Source organism: Hypanus sabinus, chromosome 13 (genome assembly GCF_030144855.1).
Source record: "Hypanus sabinus isolate sHypSab1 chromosome 13, sHypSab1.hap1, whole genome shotgun sequence".
NCBI classification, from domain to species: domain Eukaryota; kingdom Metazoa; phylum Chordata; class Chondrichthyes; order Myliobatiformes; family Dasyatidae; genus Hypanus; species Hypanus sabinus.
In genome coordinates, this window is record NC_082718.1 from 7,853,349 (window position 1) to 7,874,382 (window position 21,034).

At 38.2% G+C, this 21,034-nt stretch overlaps 1 protein-coding gene across 3 annotated transcripts in view; it reads right to left on the reverse strand.

The window, feature by feature from the left end:
• exoc4 (exocyst complex component 4) overlaps positions 1-21,034 on the reverse strand; it is a 502,794-nt gene that overhangs the window by 388,885 nt on the left and 92,875 nt on the right. For 2 of the 3 annotated variants that reach the window (XM_059987073.1, XM_059987074.1), the window contains exon 8: positions 14,662-14,750. In XM_059987073.1, the coding sequence (XP_059843056.1) occupies positions 14,662-14,750 (89 nt within the window). Of the gene's footprint in view, positions 1-5,295; positions 5,524-14,661; positions 14,751-21,034 lie in introns of those variants that run through there. The other variant, XM_059987075.1, reaches the window with a different exon arrangement.

The following is a 21,034-nucleotide window of genomic DNA, read 5'->3' on the forward strand; positions in this document are numbered from 1 at the left end:
CTTCCTACGGTTTCCACGTCCTTACTGTAGTGCTGTAACGTTACCTCTTGGCTCTTAAACTCAATCCCAGGATTGATGAAAGCCAATGCACCGCATGCCTTCTTAACGACAGAGTTAACCTGCATAGCAGCTTTGAGTGTCCCATGGATTCAGACCCCAAGATCCCTCTGATCCTCCACACTGCCAAGAGTCTTACCATTAATGCTATATTCTGCCATCATATTTGGCCAACCAAAATGAACCACCTCACATTTATCTGGATTGAACTCTATCTGCCACTTCTCAGCCCAGTTTTGTATTCTATCAATGTCCCGCTGTCAGCTCTGACAGCCCTCCACACTATCCACAACACCCCTAACAATTGTGTCATCAGCAAATTTACTTACCCATTCAGGTCATTTATAAACATCACAAAGAGAAAGGGTCCTAGGACAGATCCCTGAGGCACTCCACTGGTGGCCGAACTCCATGCAGAATATGACCCGTCTACAACTACTCTTTGCCTTCTCTGGGCGAGCCAATTCTGGATCCAAAAGCAAGGTTCCCTTGGATCCCATGCTTCCTTACTTTCTCAACAGGCCTTGCATGGGGTACCTTATCAAATGCCTGGCTGAAATCCATATACACTACATCTACTGCTCTACCTTCATCTATGTGTTTAATCACATCCTCAAGAAATTCAATCAGGCTGGTAAGGCATGACCTGCCTTTGACAAAGTCATGCTGACTATTCCTAATCATATTACACCTCTCCAAATGTTCATAAATCCTGCCTCTCAGGATCTTTTCCATCAACTTACCAAACACTGAGGTAAGACTCACTGGTCTATAATTTCCTGGGCTATCTCTACTCCCTTTCTTGAATAACAGAACAACATCTGCAATCCTCCAATCCTCCGGAACGTCTCTCATCCCCATTGCTGATGCAAAGATCATTGACAGAGGCTCAGCAATCTCCTCTCTCACCTTCCACAGTAGCCTGGGGTTCATCTCATCCAGTCCCCAAGACTTATCCAACTTGATGCTTTCCAAAAGCTCCAGCACATCCTCTTTCTTCATGTCTATATGCTCAAACTATTTAATCCTCTGTAAGTCATCCCTACAATCACTAAGATCCTTTTCTTTTTAAACTCTTCCCACTATCCTCACTGGCCAACCTCCACATGCTTGTGCAGTTTTGCCCCATTCAAACCACTGAAGAAATAACCATCACCTTTTGAACTCCACCTGCTTTTAAACTCTTCCCGCTGTTCTCACTGGACAACCTCCATACATCTGCGCAGTCATGTCCCGTTCACTTTTTTATATATATTATTTGTTTGGCACTATTTTAATCTGTTATGGATTCAGCAACAATAAATATATAAGTGAGGCAGGGTTTTTTATAACAAATAAAACATTTATTAAACACTGAAAAACAAACCCCCAAAAGTAAACAAACCACTAACGTAACCGGAAATCAGCTGCTGTGCGGCAGCTTAAACAGTTCTTAAAGGAATAAAGCGAAAACAGTTCTTAAAGTGATGTTGCAAAAACAGTTCTTCAAAGTAGTACTGCAAAAGTTCAAAATGCTTACAGTCCATTAAAGGAGAGACTTTTTAGACGATTTAAATTCTTTTTCACGTTGTGTTGTTGCGGTTCCCAGTTGAACTATACTTTTCCCGGAGACTTTATGAAGATGAAAATGAAACGGCTTAAATGCACTGACCTTTCCTTTACAAAACTGTACACAATCTTTTTTGCTATTATTGCAGGGGTTAACACAGGCACAGCCAACGAATTCCTTCCGAATGAGGAACAAACAAGGTCGAACCTGTTTCACCGTCGAAATCGACTTTCCTCAATCTTTTAGCTCCCGAACTCTGATCTTCACTCTCCACTAATTTTTAACTGGCAGTATTATAAAGAAACTGCCAGCAATTACCTTTTAAACTTTAGGCATTAAATAAAACTCCACCTTTCAACCAAACTGTGTCATAATATTGGACCACACAGTGGCATGGAGTCAAAATGGCAAATCCAACCACGAACTGCCCCTCCTCACAGGGAGGGGTCCTCCTTTTATACCCTGTAAAAAAAAACCTGTCACATGACCTCTACTGGCGGGAAAATGACGTCACTCCACCATCACAAGACAACTACCTTAGGTCCAGCATATCTTCAACACCACTGTCACGTGACAAGTACAAGATACCCACGGGTACGTAACAAATCTATTTAATATACATATATACTTACTGTCATTAATTTAATTATCTTTTCTTTCTATATTATCGTGTATTGCATTGTGCTACTGCTAAGTTAAAAAATTTCACGACACACATTGGTGATAATAAACCTGATTCTGATTTAGTAATCTAGAAATCTCTGCAAGCATTTTTCCACCCATCCTTGAAAAAATATTCTATATTTGAAAATCAGCATTATCTGGACTTATTTCAGAGAAATGTGCTTATTTTTGTGTCCATTAGTGCCAGTAACAAAATTTGACTCTCAACTTTTTGCAGGAATTTCCATTTGCCCTACCTCTATCTTCCAGTATAAAACTTACGAAACATTAGTAACAAAAGAGCAACATCCATTGGAATTCACTGGTTTATAAAATACAATTCTTATTTATTCACAGATTAAACAAGTTTTAGTGACCCCACTTGCTCTGAAACCAGCTGGACAATATTCACATTGCATTTCAAAATGGAAAAACTGCAAATGTTTGAAGTAAACAGAAAAATTGATGTACGTTCTCAGAGGTCAATGCTGATGGGGCAGAGTGAACTTTCCAGGATTCAACAATCATTCAGTTTTTCTCTGTACAGGTTTTATCTCAATATTTCCAGCATACTCTGTATTCAAATTGCATCATGTGCTTTGCTTTCACTGAGAACTGTGCTCTCCTACAACTCTGAATGCAGACTTACAGAGTGTCTTGAATGTTTCATCTGTGGATGTCAAGGTCACAGTCACTCGCAGCTTGTTAGTTCTAAGGTGTTGGCACTGTTAATTTCTATCACAATTTTGGAACAGTTAATATATGTGAAGAATAGCTCTACAGGTGTACTACTGGGACAACACATTTGCATTCAACTTGGCCAACAGTAACTTTTAAAACAATGCCACAATTTCATTGATGTAACTAACTTTTGATCTGATATGAAAATGCACAAATATGAATGGCTAAACGTCCATGAGATAAGATTATATTTCTATGGAAATAGTTAAAAGTTATAACAACAAAACAATCATGAAGCAACCAGACTAGTTCCTGGCATCCACTGCTGTGTATGGAATTGGATAAGGGCAACAAATTAACTATGGAATAGCTAATTATTTCTGACAATATTTTGTTGGACAAATGTGTAACCACCAAGAAAGAAAATAATTCTCATTTCCTTTAATACACTATTTCTGTGTAAGCATGTTGAAATTATAAACAATACACCTTTATACATTTCCAATGTAATCCATTGTTTGTTTGGAAGTTTACAATAGAGTAATGCAGGGAATTTTAATTCAAAGTATTTTGTGGATTTGGAGCACTACTGATGAAGACAGCATTTGTCACCATCCCTAAACGCTATTAGGATAGAGGTACTGAACTTACCTTTGTTCTCCTACTGTACTGGAGGATGAGGAATTCCAGAGATTTGTCATAAATTACCAGTATACCAATAAGACAAGGGTGATACACTTTCAAGTAAAGGTAGTATTCAAGCTGGAAGATTCCCTTCACATGTAGCTTTTCTTTCACTTGTCCAAATTGTACTGAATTGAGCCACTACCTTTGATAGATCTGTCATTAACCGTACAGGGCAGTGATGGTGTAGTGTTGGTAATTCACTGAAAATGATTCTGTGAGCATGACTATCTGGCCGCTGTTTAAGAACATGTTGGACAGATATGGCTAGTTGAACTGGACTAGGAATGCACTTTTGGTGTTCGTCACAACTGAGAAACTTGTTAGACCATCTCAGAGAGTAGTTGAAAGTCAACTGAGTAGTTACAGGTGGCAGAATTTCTCACCGAACATACAGTGTGTTTGGAAACCAGATGAGTTTCATGATCCCATTACTGATATTTGGCTTTTAATTCTAGATTTGTTTTTTACACTGAACTTAATCCATCGGTTGTCCTGATGGAATGTGAAATCATATCTCTGGATCATAAAATATTTGACTAGTTATAATCACTATGATTGCTAAACCTGCAGTACCTTTTTCAATGGAAGTATCAGTGAAGCACAGTGGTTGATTCAATGATATCTTTGGAAGGTTGCTAGGTACAAGGTAATCATCATTCACAACAAAAAAGGAAATTTTTCTGAAAAGAAAGAAGTTTAAAGATGTATCTGAATGATGAAGCCGTAAGTAGGTCAGAGTCAACCAAGGCTAATGGACAGCAAACTTGCCCATGCAGCAGGCTTCCCCTTCTCCACACAGCAGATAAATCCAAAGGAACAGCAGAGACCAATGTAGTTTGACAACAGCGGCATAGCAGGAGTAGCTTGTCAGCGTTGAACTCAACGTAGGACTGCCTCTGGGCCTCCTTCTCCAAATTTTTCTTTGGGTTTTATACCCAACGCCTTCCCCAAGTTTGGGTATAACCACAAGCCAGCACAGGTTTGAGATCAGATTTTCCCTTCTCCTAGCTGAGCTGCCAACTATAGCTGATGAACCCCATCTGCCTGAAGCACCAAGTATTAAGGTGCCAGTACCCTAACTTTGTCTCTTCTGTCAGTAGAAATGGACTTAATTAGCTAAGCCACAGATGAAGGCCAAGAGCTGGACTTGGTTATCAGAGACTATTTGACACACAAGCTATTGAGAGCATTAAATAGATAGCGGGAGCTTACCAACACTACCTCCTCTGGCTAAGCTAACCTTAGGAACCTTGTATCAAATCACAAACAAGAGAGAATCTGCAGATGCTGTAAATCCAAGCAACACAAAAAAATGCTGGAAAAACTCAGCAGGCCAGGGAGCATCTATGGAAAAATGTTCAGTTGACGTTTCAGGACGAGACCTTTTGTCTGCTGAGTTTCTCCAGCACTTTATCTGTGTTACTTGAACCTTGTATCAATATAGAATTGGGAAAATAATATCCTTAATCTTTCCAGTCTGCATACTCACTCCATCATGCAATGATATCATCAAGAACTGACAGAAACCTACGATTAATTACAACAAAATATAAATACAGAGTTGTATTTGCTTTCCAGTACATAATACATAACAACAAACTGCAAATGCAATACATTCAAAACTAAAATGAATTTATTCAAAGTTAATTAAGTGAAAACAGGCAATGATATGAATATTGAGTAAATCTCATCAATTGTATTGGACTGAAACTTCTCAGTACAGCACAACATTTGCATAAGAAAAATAAATTTGCTTTTTCTTGACAGTTTTGTTCACTCCCATAAAATTCTCAGGCAGGAGCTCAGTGATCAACATGATGCCAATGCCACAAAGATTGACAGGAGCAGATGGTCTGAGGTTATAACTACATGATGTGTTCAAGTCCCTGAGGCAAAACACAATTAAAACACTAGGTTAACACTGATGCCACTAAGGTGGCAAGAATATTCTTGAAAATTGTAATTTTAAAAAACCCTAATGAATGGCAACAAAAGATTCCCTCTAATTTTTATTTTGTGGAGATGTCATGTTTTTTTTAAATAATTTTTTATTGCATTTTTAAATGATTACAAAGTATGAAAAAACAATGTATATAACCCATACCCCCTCCCCTTTACCCCTCCCCCCTAACTGCCCCATAGAGAAAAAAAAAGAAAGAAAGAAAGAAAGAAAGAAAGAAAGAAAGAAAGAATGCCTGGTGGTTGGAAGATCTCCACATGCTCCATGGAGTTAGTAATAATTTTAATATGTATATTTATTTCTTTCCCCTAATAACCAATTGTTTCATCTTAAAAGCATCTATATATTTAATCCTGTCTTTTGTAAATAAGGGCTCCAAATTTTCAAAAATGTTTCATATTTATCTCTTAAATTATAAGTAATTTTTAACAATTTAGCAGTTACACTGAGCTTTCAAGATATAAGTGGCACAAACTAGATTAACCAGGCCGGCAATATAATTACTTTCCATGACAAGACACATAAGTAATGACCATATCATTACCTTGCACAAGTCTTCACACTATCAGAACAAGACTGATAAATTGTGTGAAAACAGAATACAGGGTTTTCTTTTGTACAAACGTACTTTATGACAGAGCACTGCCTGAGTAGAACAAAGAACAGAAAGATTCTGTTCCACCAAATCACAGAACTCTGAGAGTGTTGCTATTGAAGGTAGTGTCTCAAATTTCCTTGGCGGAGAAGAGTCTTGCTGATTCTAATGTTTAAAGGATCAAAAATAGAATGTGGCTATTACAGTATTATTTCAAGTGTAATTATAAATGCATTCTAAACCTTTAAGTTTGAGTTAAATGAATATTCATGATGAGTGGTGGGATTAGTTAGCTATTAGGCCGAAGAAGAAAATGGTGGCTTATCCACAAAGTCCAGCAGGAACACTGTATTGGCAACAGCCTGAAAATGTTTATCCTTTGCATCCTTTAAATCACAGTAAATGTACTAAGCCATAGACCTGAATTGTGAATCAAAACCTTTTCCAATGTGAATAAATCCCACATCATTCTGATATAGAAATACAATGCTCTTCCTTCGTCATCACCAATTGTGCATTGTTGAACTCCCGTCCGACAGTATCATCTTCACCATAAGGATTTTAGTGGGTCAAACTGAATGTTACTGTCCCTTACACCCATAAACATCGTAATTACGTGAAGTGAATACCAATTCCGTATTGGTGCTACGATACCCAAACAAAAGTGCCAGCTTCAGGTTTAGGCACTCCTACTCTCTGGTGCTGTCCCTTTAAAAACTCAGGTCTGCCCTGCTAACTGGAGGCTATGTTTTGTGCCAGGAATTGAATATGTAAAGAGAACATGAACTGAGGTTCGGTGCTCAATTGTCAACTTTACTTTGGATTCTTATTTAGCGCCTAATTTAGAACCTTATCCTCATTTCAGTCTAGTATCATGTCTCAATTCTTGTCTTGGATACTTCAGCACTTGGGTCCTAACCATTCTCCCCTAGGTCTCTCATCACAAGTGGCCCATCAAAATATTTCATCCTTGCACATATCTACAAGATTGGTGTCCTGAATGTTTACAAATTCATTCATTTGCCAAGAAAGAATATTGCATCATTCACTACTTCACTCAGCTGAGAAAGAAAGTTGAAATGAATTTCAAAATCCCATTATCTGAAAAAATGGAACGCATATAAACAATAATTCAAGCATGATACCGAGTGCCTTTTTCTTTAATTTATCAGCACAGCTATTTAGGCTTTGTGGTGAGAAAGAATTGCTCATGAAAGACTTGTCAGTCCATGTCAAAGAGCAGGAATGTACAGGCCAGGTCTGGAGTTACGAATGTACATGAAAGCTCACGAGATATTGCCACAAATCCCAAGAAAAGGAAAGGTAGTTTATAATCCTCTGTGACAAATAATATACGGTATAGGTTTACCATTTGAATTAAACAAATGCCTTAAGAAATAATATAACGTCATTACTCTTATTTTCTGGCGTCATATCCACATTCATGGTTGTACATAACAAATGAATATCAAAGGTCCCTAAGAAATTTTAAATGAAATGTTCATGATTAAGACTTGGTACTTAAGAGCAATCGTACATGATTTATTTAATTGTCTGTAAATATGTCAAAAATCATCAATTAACTTTAAGAAGTGAATGTTAATGCACAGAAATTTATTAAAGTTATGTCTAACAAACATCTTCAATTAAAGATAATGAAAATTTCCTATTATCCAATTAAAACTATGGTGAACTTGTTAACTTTAAGAGCAAAATAATGGAATATTTTGAGGGAATTACAGAAACAGAGGAAAAAGAGTGGGTGTAGGACAATTGGACTTTCAGGCCTTCTCCATCATAAAACATAACCATGCTTGACAATCCACGTCAGTACTTCTTTTTACCTTCTCCTCGTGTGTCTAGATCTCTCTGGCACTAACAGAAAAAAATCTAGCTCCCTTTTGTGCATATTTTTGGCACAGCTTTGTGAGCCAAAGGGCCTGTATTATGCTGTAGATTTTCTATGCTTCTATATTTAATGGCATTGCCTCCACTATCTTCTGAATTCCATCGGTTCACCACTCACTGGGTTATTAAGTTTCCTTCATTCTCATTTCTAAATGGCATATCCACATCTTCAAACTGCATTTGTTTCTACTGCATTCTTCACTTGATAATTTTGTAAAAATTTGACTGTAAAAACGTCTATGCTCTGTGCAAGTTTACTCTAAAACTCCCTTTTCATCCTGAATCAATCGTTTTGTCCAATGTTGAATTCTAACCTGCTTCTATTTTTCAGGCCAATTTTTTTTTCTGGCAACTTTATACGACTGCTCTTTGGATCCATCCCTAACTTTGTTTATTAGCCAAATATGGCTGAACCTTTCATACAGGACCAGAAGACATAGGAGCAGAAATCAAACATTCAGCCCATCAAGTCTTGATTGCCTCTTGTGGAACTTCTAGACTATTTCCCAATAAAACATTAGCTTGATCGCTACTACTTGTTAGGCATCTGAGGTAGTTTTTAAATAGTAATTGAAATGTGGAGAAAGACCCAAATGCTGTGGGACAACTAAGCAACAGTGACAATATTACTGGGTTAACCACCATTACTATATGCATGTCCATATTTCAAATGGGAACAGAACAGAATCAAGTCAAGCTAACTGAAAAAAAAACACATTGTATGAATAGTAGTCACGCAAGCCGCTCAAAAAAAAAGACAACTATCATAGGATTCTATATTTACAGTGCCAATAAAAGGTATTCACCCCCCCAACTGGAAGTTTTTGTGTTTTATTGTTTTACAACATTGTATCACAGTGAATTTAATATGGCTTTTTTGCCATTGATCAACAGCAAAAGACTCCTCCATGTCAAAGTGAAAACAGGTCTCTATAAAAAGTGATCTAAATTAATCACAAATATAAAACACAAAATAATTGACAGCATAAGTATTCACCCTCTTCAAATCAGTATTTTGTAGATGCATATTTGGCAGCAATTACAGCTTTGAGTCTGTGCACAGAGGTGTCTATCATCTTTGCACATCTGGAGACTGTAATTTTTCCCCATTCTTCTTTACAGAACTGCTCAAGCTCTGTCAGATTGCATGGAGATTGTGAGTGGACAGCCCTTTTCATGTCCAGCAACGAATTTCCAATTGAATGGAGGTCTGGACACTGATCTGACCATTCCAGGATATTACCTTTGTTATTTTTAAGCCATTGTTACGTATTTAGGCAACAATAAATATATGAGTTAGGCAAGGGTTTATATAACAAATAACACGTTTATTAAACACTGAAAACAAACCCCCCAAAAGAAAACAAACACTAACGTAACCGGAAATCAGCTGCTGTGCGGCAGCTTAAACAGTTCTTAAAGCGATGCAGCTCAAACAGTTCTTAAAGCGATGTTGCAAAAACAGTTCTTTAAAGTAGTATTGCCAAAAGGTAAAAATGCTCAGTCCATTTAAAGGAGAGACTTTTTAAGATGATTTAAATTCTCTTTCACGTCGTTTTGCTTCGATCCCCGACGTCAAACTTCCCACGAAGAATTTACGAAACGAAACGAAACAAAACGGCTTAAAGGCACTGACCTTTCCTTTATCACACTGTCCTCAATCTTCTGCTATCCCGCAGAGATTAACACGAGAACAGTCAACGAATTCCTTCCGAATAAGGATTAAACAAGGTCGAACCCGTTTCACCGTCGTAAATCGATTCTCCTCGATCTTTAACTCCCGAACTCCGATCTTCACTCTCCACTGATTCTCAACTAGCAGTATTGTAAAGAAACTGCTGGCAATGACCTTTTAAACTTTAGGCATTAGATAAAACTTCATCTTTCAGCTAAACTGCGTCATCACATTAAATCACACAGCGTCATGAAGTCAGCTTGGCAAATCCAGCCACGAACTGCCCCTCCTCACAGGATGGGGGTCTTCCTTTTATAACCCGTTAAAAAAAACCTGTCACATGATCTCTACTGGCGGGAAAATGACATCACTCCACCATCACAAGACCATTACCTCAAGTTCAGTATAGCTTCAACCCCAGTCACGTGACAAGGGTACCACTGTCATGTGTCACGAATACGTAACACCATGCTTGGAGTCATTGTCTTGCTAGAAAACACCACTTCCCCCAAATCACAGTTCTCTTGTAGACTGCATCTGTTTTTCTTCCAGGATTTCCCTGTATTTTGCTGCATTCTTTTTACACTCCACCTTCACAAGCCTTCCAGGGCCTGCTGCAGGGAAGCATCCCCAGAGCATGATGCAGCCAGCATCATACTTCATGGTAGGGATGGTATGATTTTTGATGATGTCTGGTGTTTGGCTTACACCAAACATAGTGTTCAACCTGATGGACAAAGAGCTCAATTTTAGTTTAATCAGACCATAAACCTTCTTCCAGCTGACTTCAGTCTCCCACAAGCCTTCTGGTAAACTCTAGCCGAGGTACCATCAGAGTTTATTTCAACAGTGGCTTTCTCTTTGCCATTCTCCCATAAAGCTACAACTGATGAAATACCAAGCAACAGTTGTTATGCACAGTCACCTCCATCTCAGCCACTGAAGCTTGTAATTCCTCTAGAGTTGTCATAGATCTCTTGGTGTCCTCCCTCACTAGTCCCCCTCTTGCACGATCACTCAGTTTTTGAGGACAGCCTGCTCTAGACATAATTACAGCTGTGCCATATTCATTCCATTTCTCAATGATTGACTTATGTATGCCAAGGGATATTCAGTGATTTAGAAATTTTCTCATATCCATCTTCTGACCTGTGCTTTTCAATAACCTTTTCGTGGAGTTGCTTGGAGTGTTCTTTTGACTTCATGGTGTAGTTTTTGCCAGGATACTGACTCACCAGCTGTTGGCCCTTCCAGATACAAGTGTACTTTTACTACAATCAATTGAAACACCTTGACTGCACACGGTGATCTGCATTTAACTAATTATGTGACTTCTAGAACCAAATGGCTGCACAAGTGATGAATTGGCATGTCATATTAAAGGGGTGAATACTTGTGCAATCAATTATTTTGTGTTTTATATTTGTAATTAATTTAATTTTGTAATGATCTGTTTTCACTTTGGCACAAAAGTGCTTTTTCTGTTGATCAGCATCAAAAAAGCAAAATTAAATCCAATGTTGTGATTCAATGTTGTAAAACAATAAAACATGAAAACACGGAAACTTCAAAGTGCTTACTTTTCATAAGCACTGCATGCATATTTAAAAGCTCACTAGGCTCAAGAGAAGCCTATGCTTTACCAGGTGGAGGATTAAAAATCAATAGGTACAAAATAACAGGACAGTTAAGGGAATCACTATTATTTCGTGATCAGTTATAGATAAGCTCCTAAAAATATTTTAGAAGTATATTCTGAAGGTTAAGTCTCACCTCCATGTTTAAACATTAGAGCAAATTAGGAGGCTAGCAACTTGGTCCAAGTTAGTTCTGGTGCCTGGCTGTTCGGCGTGGGCGATCATGCCTCTCCATCCATCACGGGCCCTGACTCTACGAATTGTAGTTGTTGCCTCCTCTGTTTCTAACCGTGATGTTAATCCATCTATCATTCTCATTCTCTGTCTGCCTCTGCTTTTTCCTTCCAGCTTTCCAGTTGCAGCTCAATGTTCTAATTGCAGTTACTTGGAAATCGGATACATACTTAAGTATAGATCGTTGGAAGAAGGAAATTTATGGCTGTATTCCACTTGAAAATTATTTCTGTAATTATTTGAAAACTCAATAAAAAAAGTTTGTTCTAATGTCTCTCTTCGCATGATGAGAGTCATGGTCCAAGGCTGTTCTAATTCACTAGAAGTGATTTTATTTACATAATTTATGTGTGATAGATACCCATTTGTTAGAGAATTTAGTACTGATCAAACACAAAGTAGGCAAAGATCCTGAAGGCAGTTACTGCCTTTACTTCTTGAATTCACGGGGAGATGTTCCGCATGTCTCCACCAACGCAAGATGACAATTTCAATTTATATAGTAAATCTAATCATACTAGGTCAACCGGTCTCCAGACACAGTTTCTGTAATTTACACAACACTAGCACCTATACAAATGGTTCCTCATTGATCAGAGTACCTAACCATCCATTAATCACGTTGCCTTTCAGGCAATTAGCATCTAAACAATCGTTTCCTCGTTGATGACATGATCTATTGTTAGCTAATGCAAAGAAGATGGACAAATTCTGCTTTTCTTAATCATGCTCTCCCCACAATTCTGCCAACCACCAGTTGTCGAGCTTAATTTTTCCTCCACACCAATAAAGGCATTTTCCCACTGAAGAATCACCCTGCTTTAATAGGAAGAAACTTTTGTAGTTCCTGGAGTTTTATATATTATTTCTGTTTTTGCACTATTTTAACCATTTAATATACGTATATATACTCACTGCAATTGATTTTTTTTCCCTATTTTGTCATGCATGGGATTGTACTGCTGCCACCAAGTTAATTTCAGAACATTTGCTGGTGGTATTAAACCTGATACATTTCCTCTATTCTTTAAATAGATTTTGTATTTCACATTTAGCATAGTGATATTTACTCTGAAATCCCAATCTCATTGGTTGACAATATGCTATCAATAGGTGTACTCATTATTAAAACGAGGAATCACACTAAATGAAAAGATATCTCAAATAGAATTTAGGTCTGTGATAAGAAAGCCTAACTTATGGACACCTATACAAATGAAGAAGCTCATATAACATAAATTCGCAATTCTAACATACATACACAGACTGTTAAGATGGGAAACTGCTTTTATCTCAGGTTCTGAGACAACTGAATTCCCTGCCACCTCCTAGTTCTCATCACTTATGAAGCACCATAGAATTATATAACATTTACTGTTCCACTTGTGTCGTAAGTGCGCTTATGCTAAATGTCAATCTTCTTGAATATATTTAATTATTAGCTAATTTATTTGTTTTAACACTACTTATGTGTTATGTGCGAGTTGTATGTACTGTGTTGTTGTGCACCTTGGTCCAGAGGAACATTGTTTTGTTTGGCAGTATACATGTATACAGCTGAGTGACAACAAACTTGAAATTCACAAACAAGTGAAAATCTACAGATACTGGAGATCCAAACAACACGCACAAAATGCTGGAGGAACTCAGGAGGCCAAGCAGCATCTATAGAAAAACGTACAGTCGACATTTCAGGCCGAGATTCTTCAGCAGGACTTGAGAAACAAAAATGAGGAGTGGAGTTAAAAGGTGAGGGGAGGAGAGACAGAAACACAAGATGATAGGTGAAATAGAGAGGATGAGGGATGAAGGAAAGAGCTGGTAAGTTGATTGATGAAATAAATACAGGGCTGGAGAAGGTGAAGGAGAGGACAGAAGGCCATGGAAGAAAGAAAAGGGGGGAGGAGCACCAAAGGGAGGCGATGGGCAGGCGAGAAGAGAGAGGGAAAAGGGGATGGGGAATGGTGAAGGTGGGGAGCATTATTAGAAATTTGAGAAATCAATGTTCATGCCATCAGGTTGGAAGCCTCCAACCCAGACAGAATATAAGATGTTGTTCCTCCAACCTGAGTGTGGCCTCATCATGGCAGCGGAGGAGGCCATGGACTGACATTGTAATGGGAATGGGAAGTGGAATTAAAATGGGTGGCCACTTCATCTTCTGGCGGACGGACGCCTCCCAATCTACATCAGGTCTCACCGAACTTCAACTTCATTTGTTCCCATGAATGGCCAGATTAGTTTGTTCTCTACCTCCAGTTCTAAAAATTGTTAGTTTTTATTAATCTTGTGTGTTTTTGATGACATTCATTACTGATGAAGAATGATTACCAAATTCAGGGATTTTTCTCTATGGACAAAATTGACCAAAGGATATCTGTAAAACCTAAATCTGTTCATTACCCGGCGATGGCCTAATTTTATTTTAATCCTTGTCTCCATTCTAGCAAACAGTATTCTGGCTAATCTATGTGGAAAAGTGAACAAGTAAATTTCCTGCTGATATCAGAATTCAGTTTATTCAGTTTCAACTCTGAAGGAGCAAGATATACATCATTATCATACTTTTTGATCTTACGTTTGCCTCTAAGATCTCTTGCAAGCAACAGCCAGTTGTTTTTGCCCCTTTTCCCCAAATTCTGCTTCACAGCATTTAATAATTGGTTTCCTGTCTGTTTTTGACTTTTTTTTGGTTTTTGGCTCCTCTTTTTGTTACTGAACCTTTTTTTTAATTCTTTGACCTATTGTAATATCCTTAAGACTTCCGTTTCACACTTCTGCAGTTCGCTTTATAGGTGCAAATGGACCTGTCAGCTATTCCAATGAATCCATGCATTCATATTGTAACACATAATAATAACAATAATAATAATAATAATAATAATCATAATAATAATAATCAATACAAGTGTAAGAGAACAAAATGAAAATATAAGCTTACAAGTTTGGTTCATCCGGTTTTGGTCTGCAACTTAATTTGAATCAAAGAGAATAGGTCTATTTCATTGACTTTACCTTGTAGCTCTCCACTCTTGCTATACAGCTCACGTCTCTGTTCACGCAGGTATGCACTCATACTGATGGCATGTGAAGATGATTCAAATCTGTAAATGGATAAACCTTGCTGAATAATACATATGTCACTTTTATTTCTCTACAATCTTCTGTTTCGAGATGCTTGCATTATGAAACTTGATTAAATTTATATAGAGTGGTGGATTATTCAATGTGAATATTCAGATTGCAAAGCATTTTTGTATGATGCTCTGAAGGCTTGGACAAAGTATGGTTTCCTTTCTTTCAAGAGTACGGATGGTTACGAAAGAAGGAAGAGAGAAAATGTCAAGGGTTTGAGAGCAAATTGAGAGAAAGTTTGCAATTTATAAATAAGGTCAAATCAAAACTAATGTTTGAAGTAAATCGAAGTAGAAGATTAAGTTATTACTTAAATAGTGTGAATAGTGTAGCAAAGAATCAAAGGCAGCAAATGAAGGTTAGGCTTAAAGATAAAGATTTTTAAAAGAGTAGCTTTATTTGCATCGAAACATACAGCGAAATGCACCATTTGTGTCAATGACACCAATGTAGCACGCCCACCACTTATTAACCCTAACAGATACATCTTTGGAATGTGGAAGGAAACCGGAGCACCTAGAGGAAACCCACGCAGTGCCTCGCATAGTGGTTAGCACAACACTTTACAGTCTAGGTGACCCAGATTCAATTCTCTCCACGACTGTGTGGATTTCCTCTGGGCACTCTGGTTTCCTCCCACAGCCCAAAGCCATACTGGTTGGTAGGTTAATTGTCATTGTAAATTGTGCCACGATTAGTCTAGGAATAAATCAGGGCATTGCTGAGCGGGTAAGGGCCTATTCCGCACTGCAGCTCAACAAATAAATAAATAAACAAACAAACAAATTTTTCACAGGCAGTAGCAAAGCATTTAGCTAACCATTATGCTCGATACCTTTCACTGAGCACTGAGTTTTGCTCCCCTTTGGACATTAAGTACTTGCCCAAGAAACCATGTAGGCAAAGTTCACACAATTGCCTATGTTGAAGGGGTTGTCTTAAGAGGAGAGGTTGTGCAGAATTGGCCATTATTTTCCAGAATTTGGAAGAATGAGAGGCACCTTGATTCAAACACAAAATTCTGTGAACATTTGAAAGGGCAGATCCTATGAGGATATTTCCCCTGGTGATGGAGCTTGGATCTAAATGACACCAGTTAAATGCTGACTACCTATGGTATATGAGGAAGGCTTCCTTTGGGATTCTCCACCCTAGACGCTGCAGATACTGCAGCATTAACTATATTTGAGGTTGAATACAATGAAGAATCAAAGGTTATGAGGATCATGAAAGAAAATGAAGATGAGATCGTCGATCACGTTCAACCTCACAACAAGACACAGGATTATGATAGAATATTCTCTACTCTCTGGCAACAACACTTAAACTCAATGCCATCCAGGATGGAGCAAGCTTAACTGGTATCCCATCCACCATTTGAAAGCTACATAACCTCCAACACTGGCTACAGCAGACACGGTGTGCATTACTGACACAATACACTGAAGTTATTGCGTGGAGTATTTTAAATGCACCTCCTATATATGTGATCACAAAAAGCAAAAAGGACAAGAGAAGCAGGCACATGGGAACATCCTAAACTATTTACTTTATTACTTACACAAAAACAATCTCAAAAACAATCACTGCAATCAATAGACACAAGAGGTGCTGCAGATGCTAGAATTCTAGAGCAATGTACACAATGTGCTGGAGGAACTCAGCAGATCCATTGCAGTAGAGGAGGTCATGGACTGATATGTCAGAATGTGAATGGGAAGTAGAAATGAAATGGGCGGCCACCGGGAAAACCCGTTCTGTGCGGCCTTCTTCGCTCCCATGATGAGTCCAATCTCAGGTTGGAGGAGTAACATCTTGTATTCCATCTGGGTAGCCTCCATGAACATTGATATCTCTAACTTCTGGTAATTGCCCCCCACCCCTTCTTCACCATTCCCCATTCTTGTTCCCTCTCACACCTTCTCTCCTTACCTGCCCCTCTCTGGTGTTCCTCCCCCTTCCCTTCTTCCATGGTCTTCTATCCTCTTCTGTCACATTCCCCCTTTATCTCTTTCATCAATCAACTTCTCAGCTCTTTACTTAACCTTCCCCCACCCACCCGGTTTCACCTATCACCTGCCACCTTGTATTTCTTCCTCCTCTCCCCCCACCTTATTCTGATTTCTTCCCCTTCCTTTCTGGTCCTGATGAGAAATCTTGGCCTAAAACTTCAATTGTTCATACCCATTCATAGATGTTGCTTGACTTGCGAGCACATGGTGTTAATTACATTTTAATCAATAGCCTGAAGCTTCTCTTTCGGACTTGAGCTTTTGAACCACCTGTATGACCTGGCATTTTAGAGTGTGAACTGAAGTCTCAAAGGTGCAGGACAGCTGTGGCATGGCAAGTAAGGGGTGAATGGAGGTGGTGGGGTCAGGGCCCGAGAGCAGGGAACTAATCAGTGTTTGGCTACAGGAGCAGACAGAGCCAATTCAAAGTAGCAGATCCTAGGCAGGGCAGAGTCCAGGCCTAGAACAAGCCCATGCATGACCAATTTAAGCGCCAAGTCAAATTGAGAAGGACGGGTATGGGCTGAATTAAGGCGGCGGGTCCCAAGCCCGAGAATGTAGTGAAACAAGAGTGAGGAATGAGCCCGTTTGGATAATTCAATGCTGGGCCAGATTGAAAAGGTCAGGGTGTTGGGGTCAGAGGAAAGGGATTCAGCTTACAGTTCAGCTCATTACTCATGAGGTTTACTTGTCTTTGTGTTGAACTAAGCCTGTGGCTTGCAATTAACAGGCCCCTGGATCAGCTGTGGACTTACTTTCGTGAACTTCATGGTTGTGGACTTACTTTCATGAACTGCAGTTCTGAATGTTGTTTGCTTACTTTTCTTGTTTGCACAATTTGTTTTCTGGAAATTATGTGTTTGATGGTCTTTTTTAATGGGTTCTTTTGGGTTTCTTGTTTTGATGTTGCCTTTAGGGGATGTATCTCAAGTTTATATAATGTATAAATAATGTTGATAATAAATGTACTTTGAACCAACCACAAATTCTCTTCAAGTTACACACCATAACCTTGGAAATAAATCACAGTTCCTTTATCATCCAAAGGTCCAAAACCTGAAACATCATCTTCAATAGAACTGTAGGCCTACATTCACTAAGTATTGTGCTGGTTCAAGAAATTCTAATGAGTTTAAAAAACTCTAATGATACCTAAGGCATTAGCCATCAAACTTTACAACTCCTCCCTTGGAGTGTCAGACACCCTGAGCCAATAGGCTGGTCCTGGACTTATTTCCAATTGGCATAATTTACTTATTATTATTTAATTATTTATGGTTTTATATTGGTATGTTTCTACACTATTCTTGGTTGGTGCAACTGTAACAAAACCCAATTTCCCTTGGGATCAATAAAGTATGTCTGTCTGTCTGTCTGTCTGTCTGTAACTGCAGATCAAGAACCATTTTGTGGAATTAACTCTGTTGGGTCTGTAAGAATAAGTTTGGGTTTCCAGCAGCTTATCATTTTTATTTTTTGACCTTGGCCTCCTACAACTCCTACATCAGGTTCTTGAACCAAAGAGGGTAACTACACTCACCCTAACACTGAACTGATTGCACAACCTATGGACTCATCTTTAAGGACTCTACAACTCATGTCCTCGATATTTATTGCTTATTTATTTATTATTATTTTCTTTTTTGTATTTGCATAGTTTGTTGTCTTTTCAACATCCGAAGTCTATCCATATTTGTTGTATGCATTTTCACTGATTCTATTGTGTTTCTTTGCATTTAGTATGAATGCCCACAAAAAAATTAATCTTACGGATGAATATGGTGACATGTATGTACTTTGCTGATAAACTTACTTTGAATTTTGAACTATTACTCATTTTTCAATACATGATATTTTACAAACTTTTGAGTAAAAAATAAGTCTAGCAATTTAACTTTAGTAAACACCATGTTTTCATATAAAAGTTCCTTATAATTAAATGTTCCTTTTACTATTCCTTTATCACTTCTGCACTGCACAATTCTCTGGTCTATCCTGCTTTTCAGCTCATTACAGATGTATTTTCTTTTTCTAGTTTTCCCACAATTTTTCTGCTTTAATCTTGTTAAAAATCCTCTCTTTATATACTGAGCGAGGCCATCACTTGTAGCATTTTTGTTTCTCTCTCCTCAGATGCTAAGTATTTCCAACTTTTTAATGCTATTTCTTTGTTTACAGTACTTTATTGTTTTCACCTGCCTATCACTTCCCCTTAATCCGCCTCCTTCCCTTTCTCCCATGGCGCACTCTCCTATCAAATTCTTTCTTCTCTAAACCTTTGCATTTTCCACTTACCATCTCTCAGCTGCTTACCTCAACCTCTCCCCCATCCACCCTGGCTTCACTGACCACCTTCGAGCCTGTATTCCTTCCCTCCAGCACCTTCTTATTCTGGCTTCTTCCCCCCTTCCTTTCCAATCCCAACAAAGGGTCTTGGCCCAAACCGTCAAATTAATTTCAATAGCTGCTGCCTGACCTGCAGAATTCCTCCAGAATTTTGTGATTGTTGCTCTATTACTCCAGCACCTGCAGGATCTCTCATGCTTCTGCATTTCCAACATTCCGCATTTTCATCTTAAATGACCACAAACTGAGGGATTTTAATTTAAAATGTTCTGTCAAGTGGCATAATAAGCAAAAGGGTGGTGAATCTGTCAAATTCATTCCTATAGATGGCTGTGAAGGCCAAGACAATGAGTATATTTAAGGCAGAAGTAGAATAAGTTCATGAGGGCATCAACGGTTATGGGGGGAAGGGAAGAGAATAGGATTTATAGGGTTAATAAACAAATCAGCCACAATGGAATGGCAAAACAGGCTTGCTTTGCCAAAAGACCTAATTCTGCTCCTATAAAATATGTTGGTTCTATGCATCTCAAAAAAGTTGTCTGGAATTTTGAATATTCCATTTGTTGCTTAAAAACATCAAATTACTATTGCTGATAAAGTCATAATGTGATTTTGGTTTGATGGATCACATTGAAGTGACAAAAATAACATTTGCATTGCACATGAGCTCTCAGAAATTTTCAAGATTGTTTTAAACATCAGCTTAATAATACCCATTGCTTATAACCCAAGGGCCCTATCAAAAACATTTTTATGCATTGTTCTCTTGTTTAAGTACTCATTAGTTACAACATGCAACCTTTATTCCTCCCATGGTGATATAAAATTAATCTAAAATACTAGTCCCACATCAAGCTGCTAGTGAGATAATTTGTGCATCAATCCACATAAAACATGCTGCATCAAACACATACTGATAACCCCTCGTGCTCGTCAAATGTAGAGGCCATTCTTTTACACTTCTGTTATCAGGTTAATTTAACTCTGCTCTCCATTAATTTGGGAATTTTCACAAATCCTTTTGGAATCGATTACCCAAATATGCATTTGTCAGGCTAGATAATGTAATAAAGATACCAATCTCTGAAATACATTATTTGACTGCTTCACAAAAATCTTTGAGAAAAATCCACTACATCGATTAAAATGTTTTCTGATGTGAAAATATTACAGTTGTGTGCATCTGGAAGTTTGAATCATCCTCCATTTATTAAACAAAGGTTTCTATTTTGCCCTTACTGTTATTTTACAAACATTTTATTAATAAAATGTTACATTGTGAGGTTATGTTTAAGTTGTATTAGCTGGAAATTATGTTTAATTTGCAGTATTGTGTGCAGTTCTGGTTACATACCTAGAGGAAAGGTATCACGATTGAAAGAGTTGGCAGAAAATTATCAAGAATGTTTCTGGAACTTGACAACCTGAATTGTAACAGAAAGGTTGTATAGGTAAGGATTTTATTCTCTGGAGTGGAGTGCAGGACAATGAGGGGACAATATGATAGAGGTATACAAAATTATGAGTGGTATAGATAGGGTAAATACAATCAGGTTTTTTTCCACTGAGGTTGGCTGAGACTAGAACTAGAAGTCATGGGTTGAGAATGAAAGGTGAAATGTTTAAGGGGAGCATGAGGGGCAACTTCTTTACTCAGAGGGTGGTGAGAGGCTGGAATGAGCTCCCAGTGGAAATGGTGGATGCGGGTTCATTTTCAACATTTAAAATAAGTTTGGATAAGTACATGGATAGGGGGTGTACGGAGGGCTATGATCCGGGTGCAAGCTGATGCAACTAGGCAGAATAATACAACATGAAATAGATGGGTCAAAGACCCTGTTTCTATGTTGTAGTGCACTACGACTTCATTAAACACTATATTATTTTCAAAT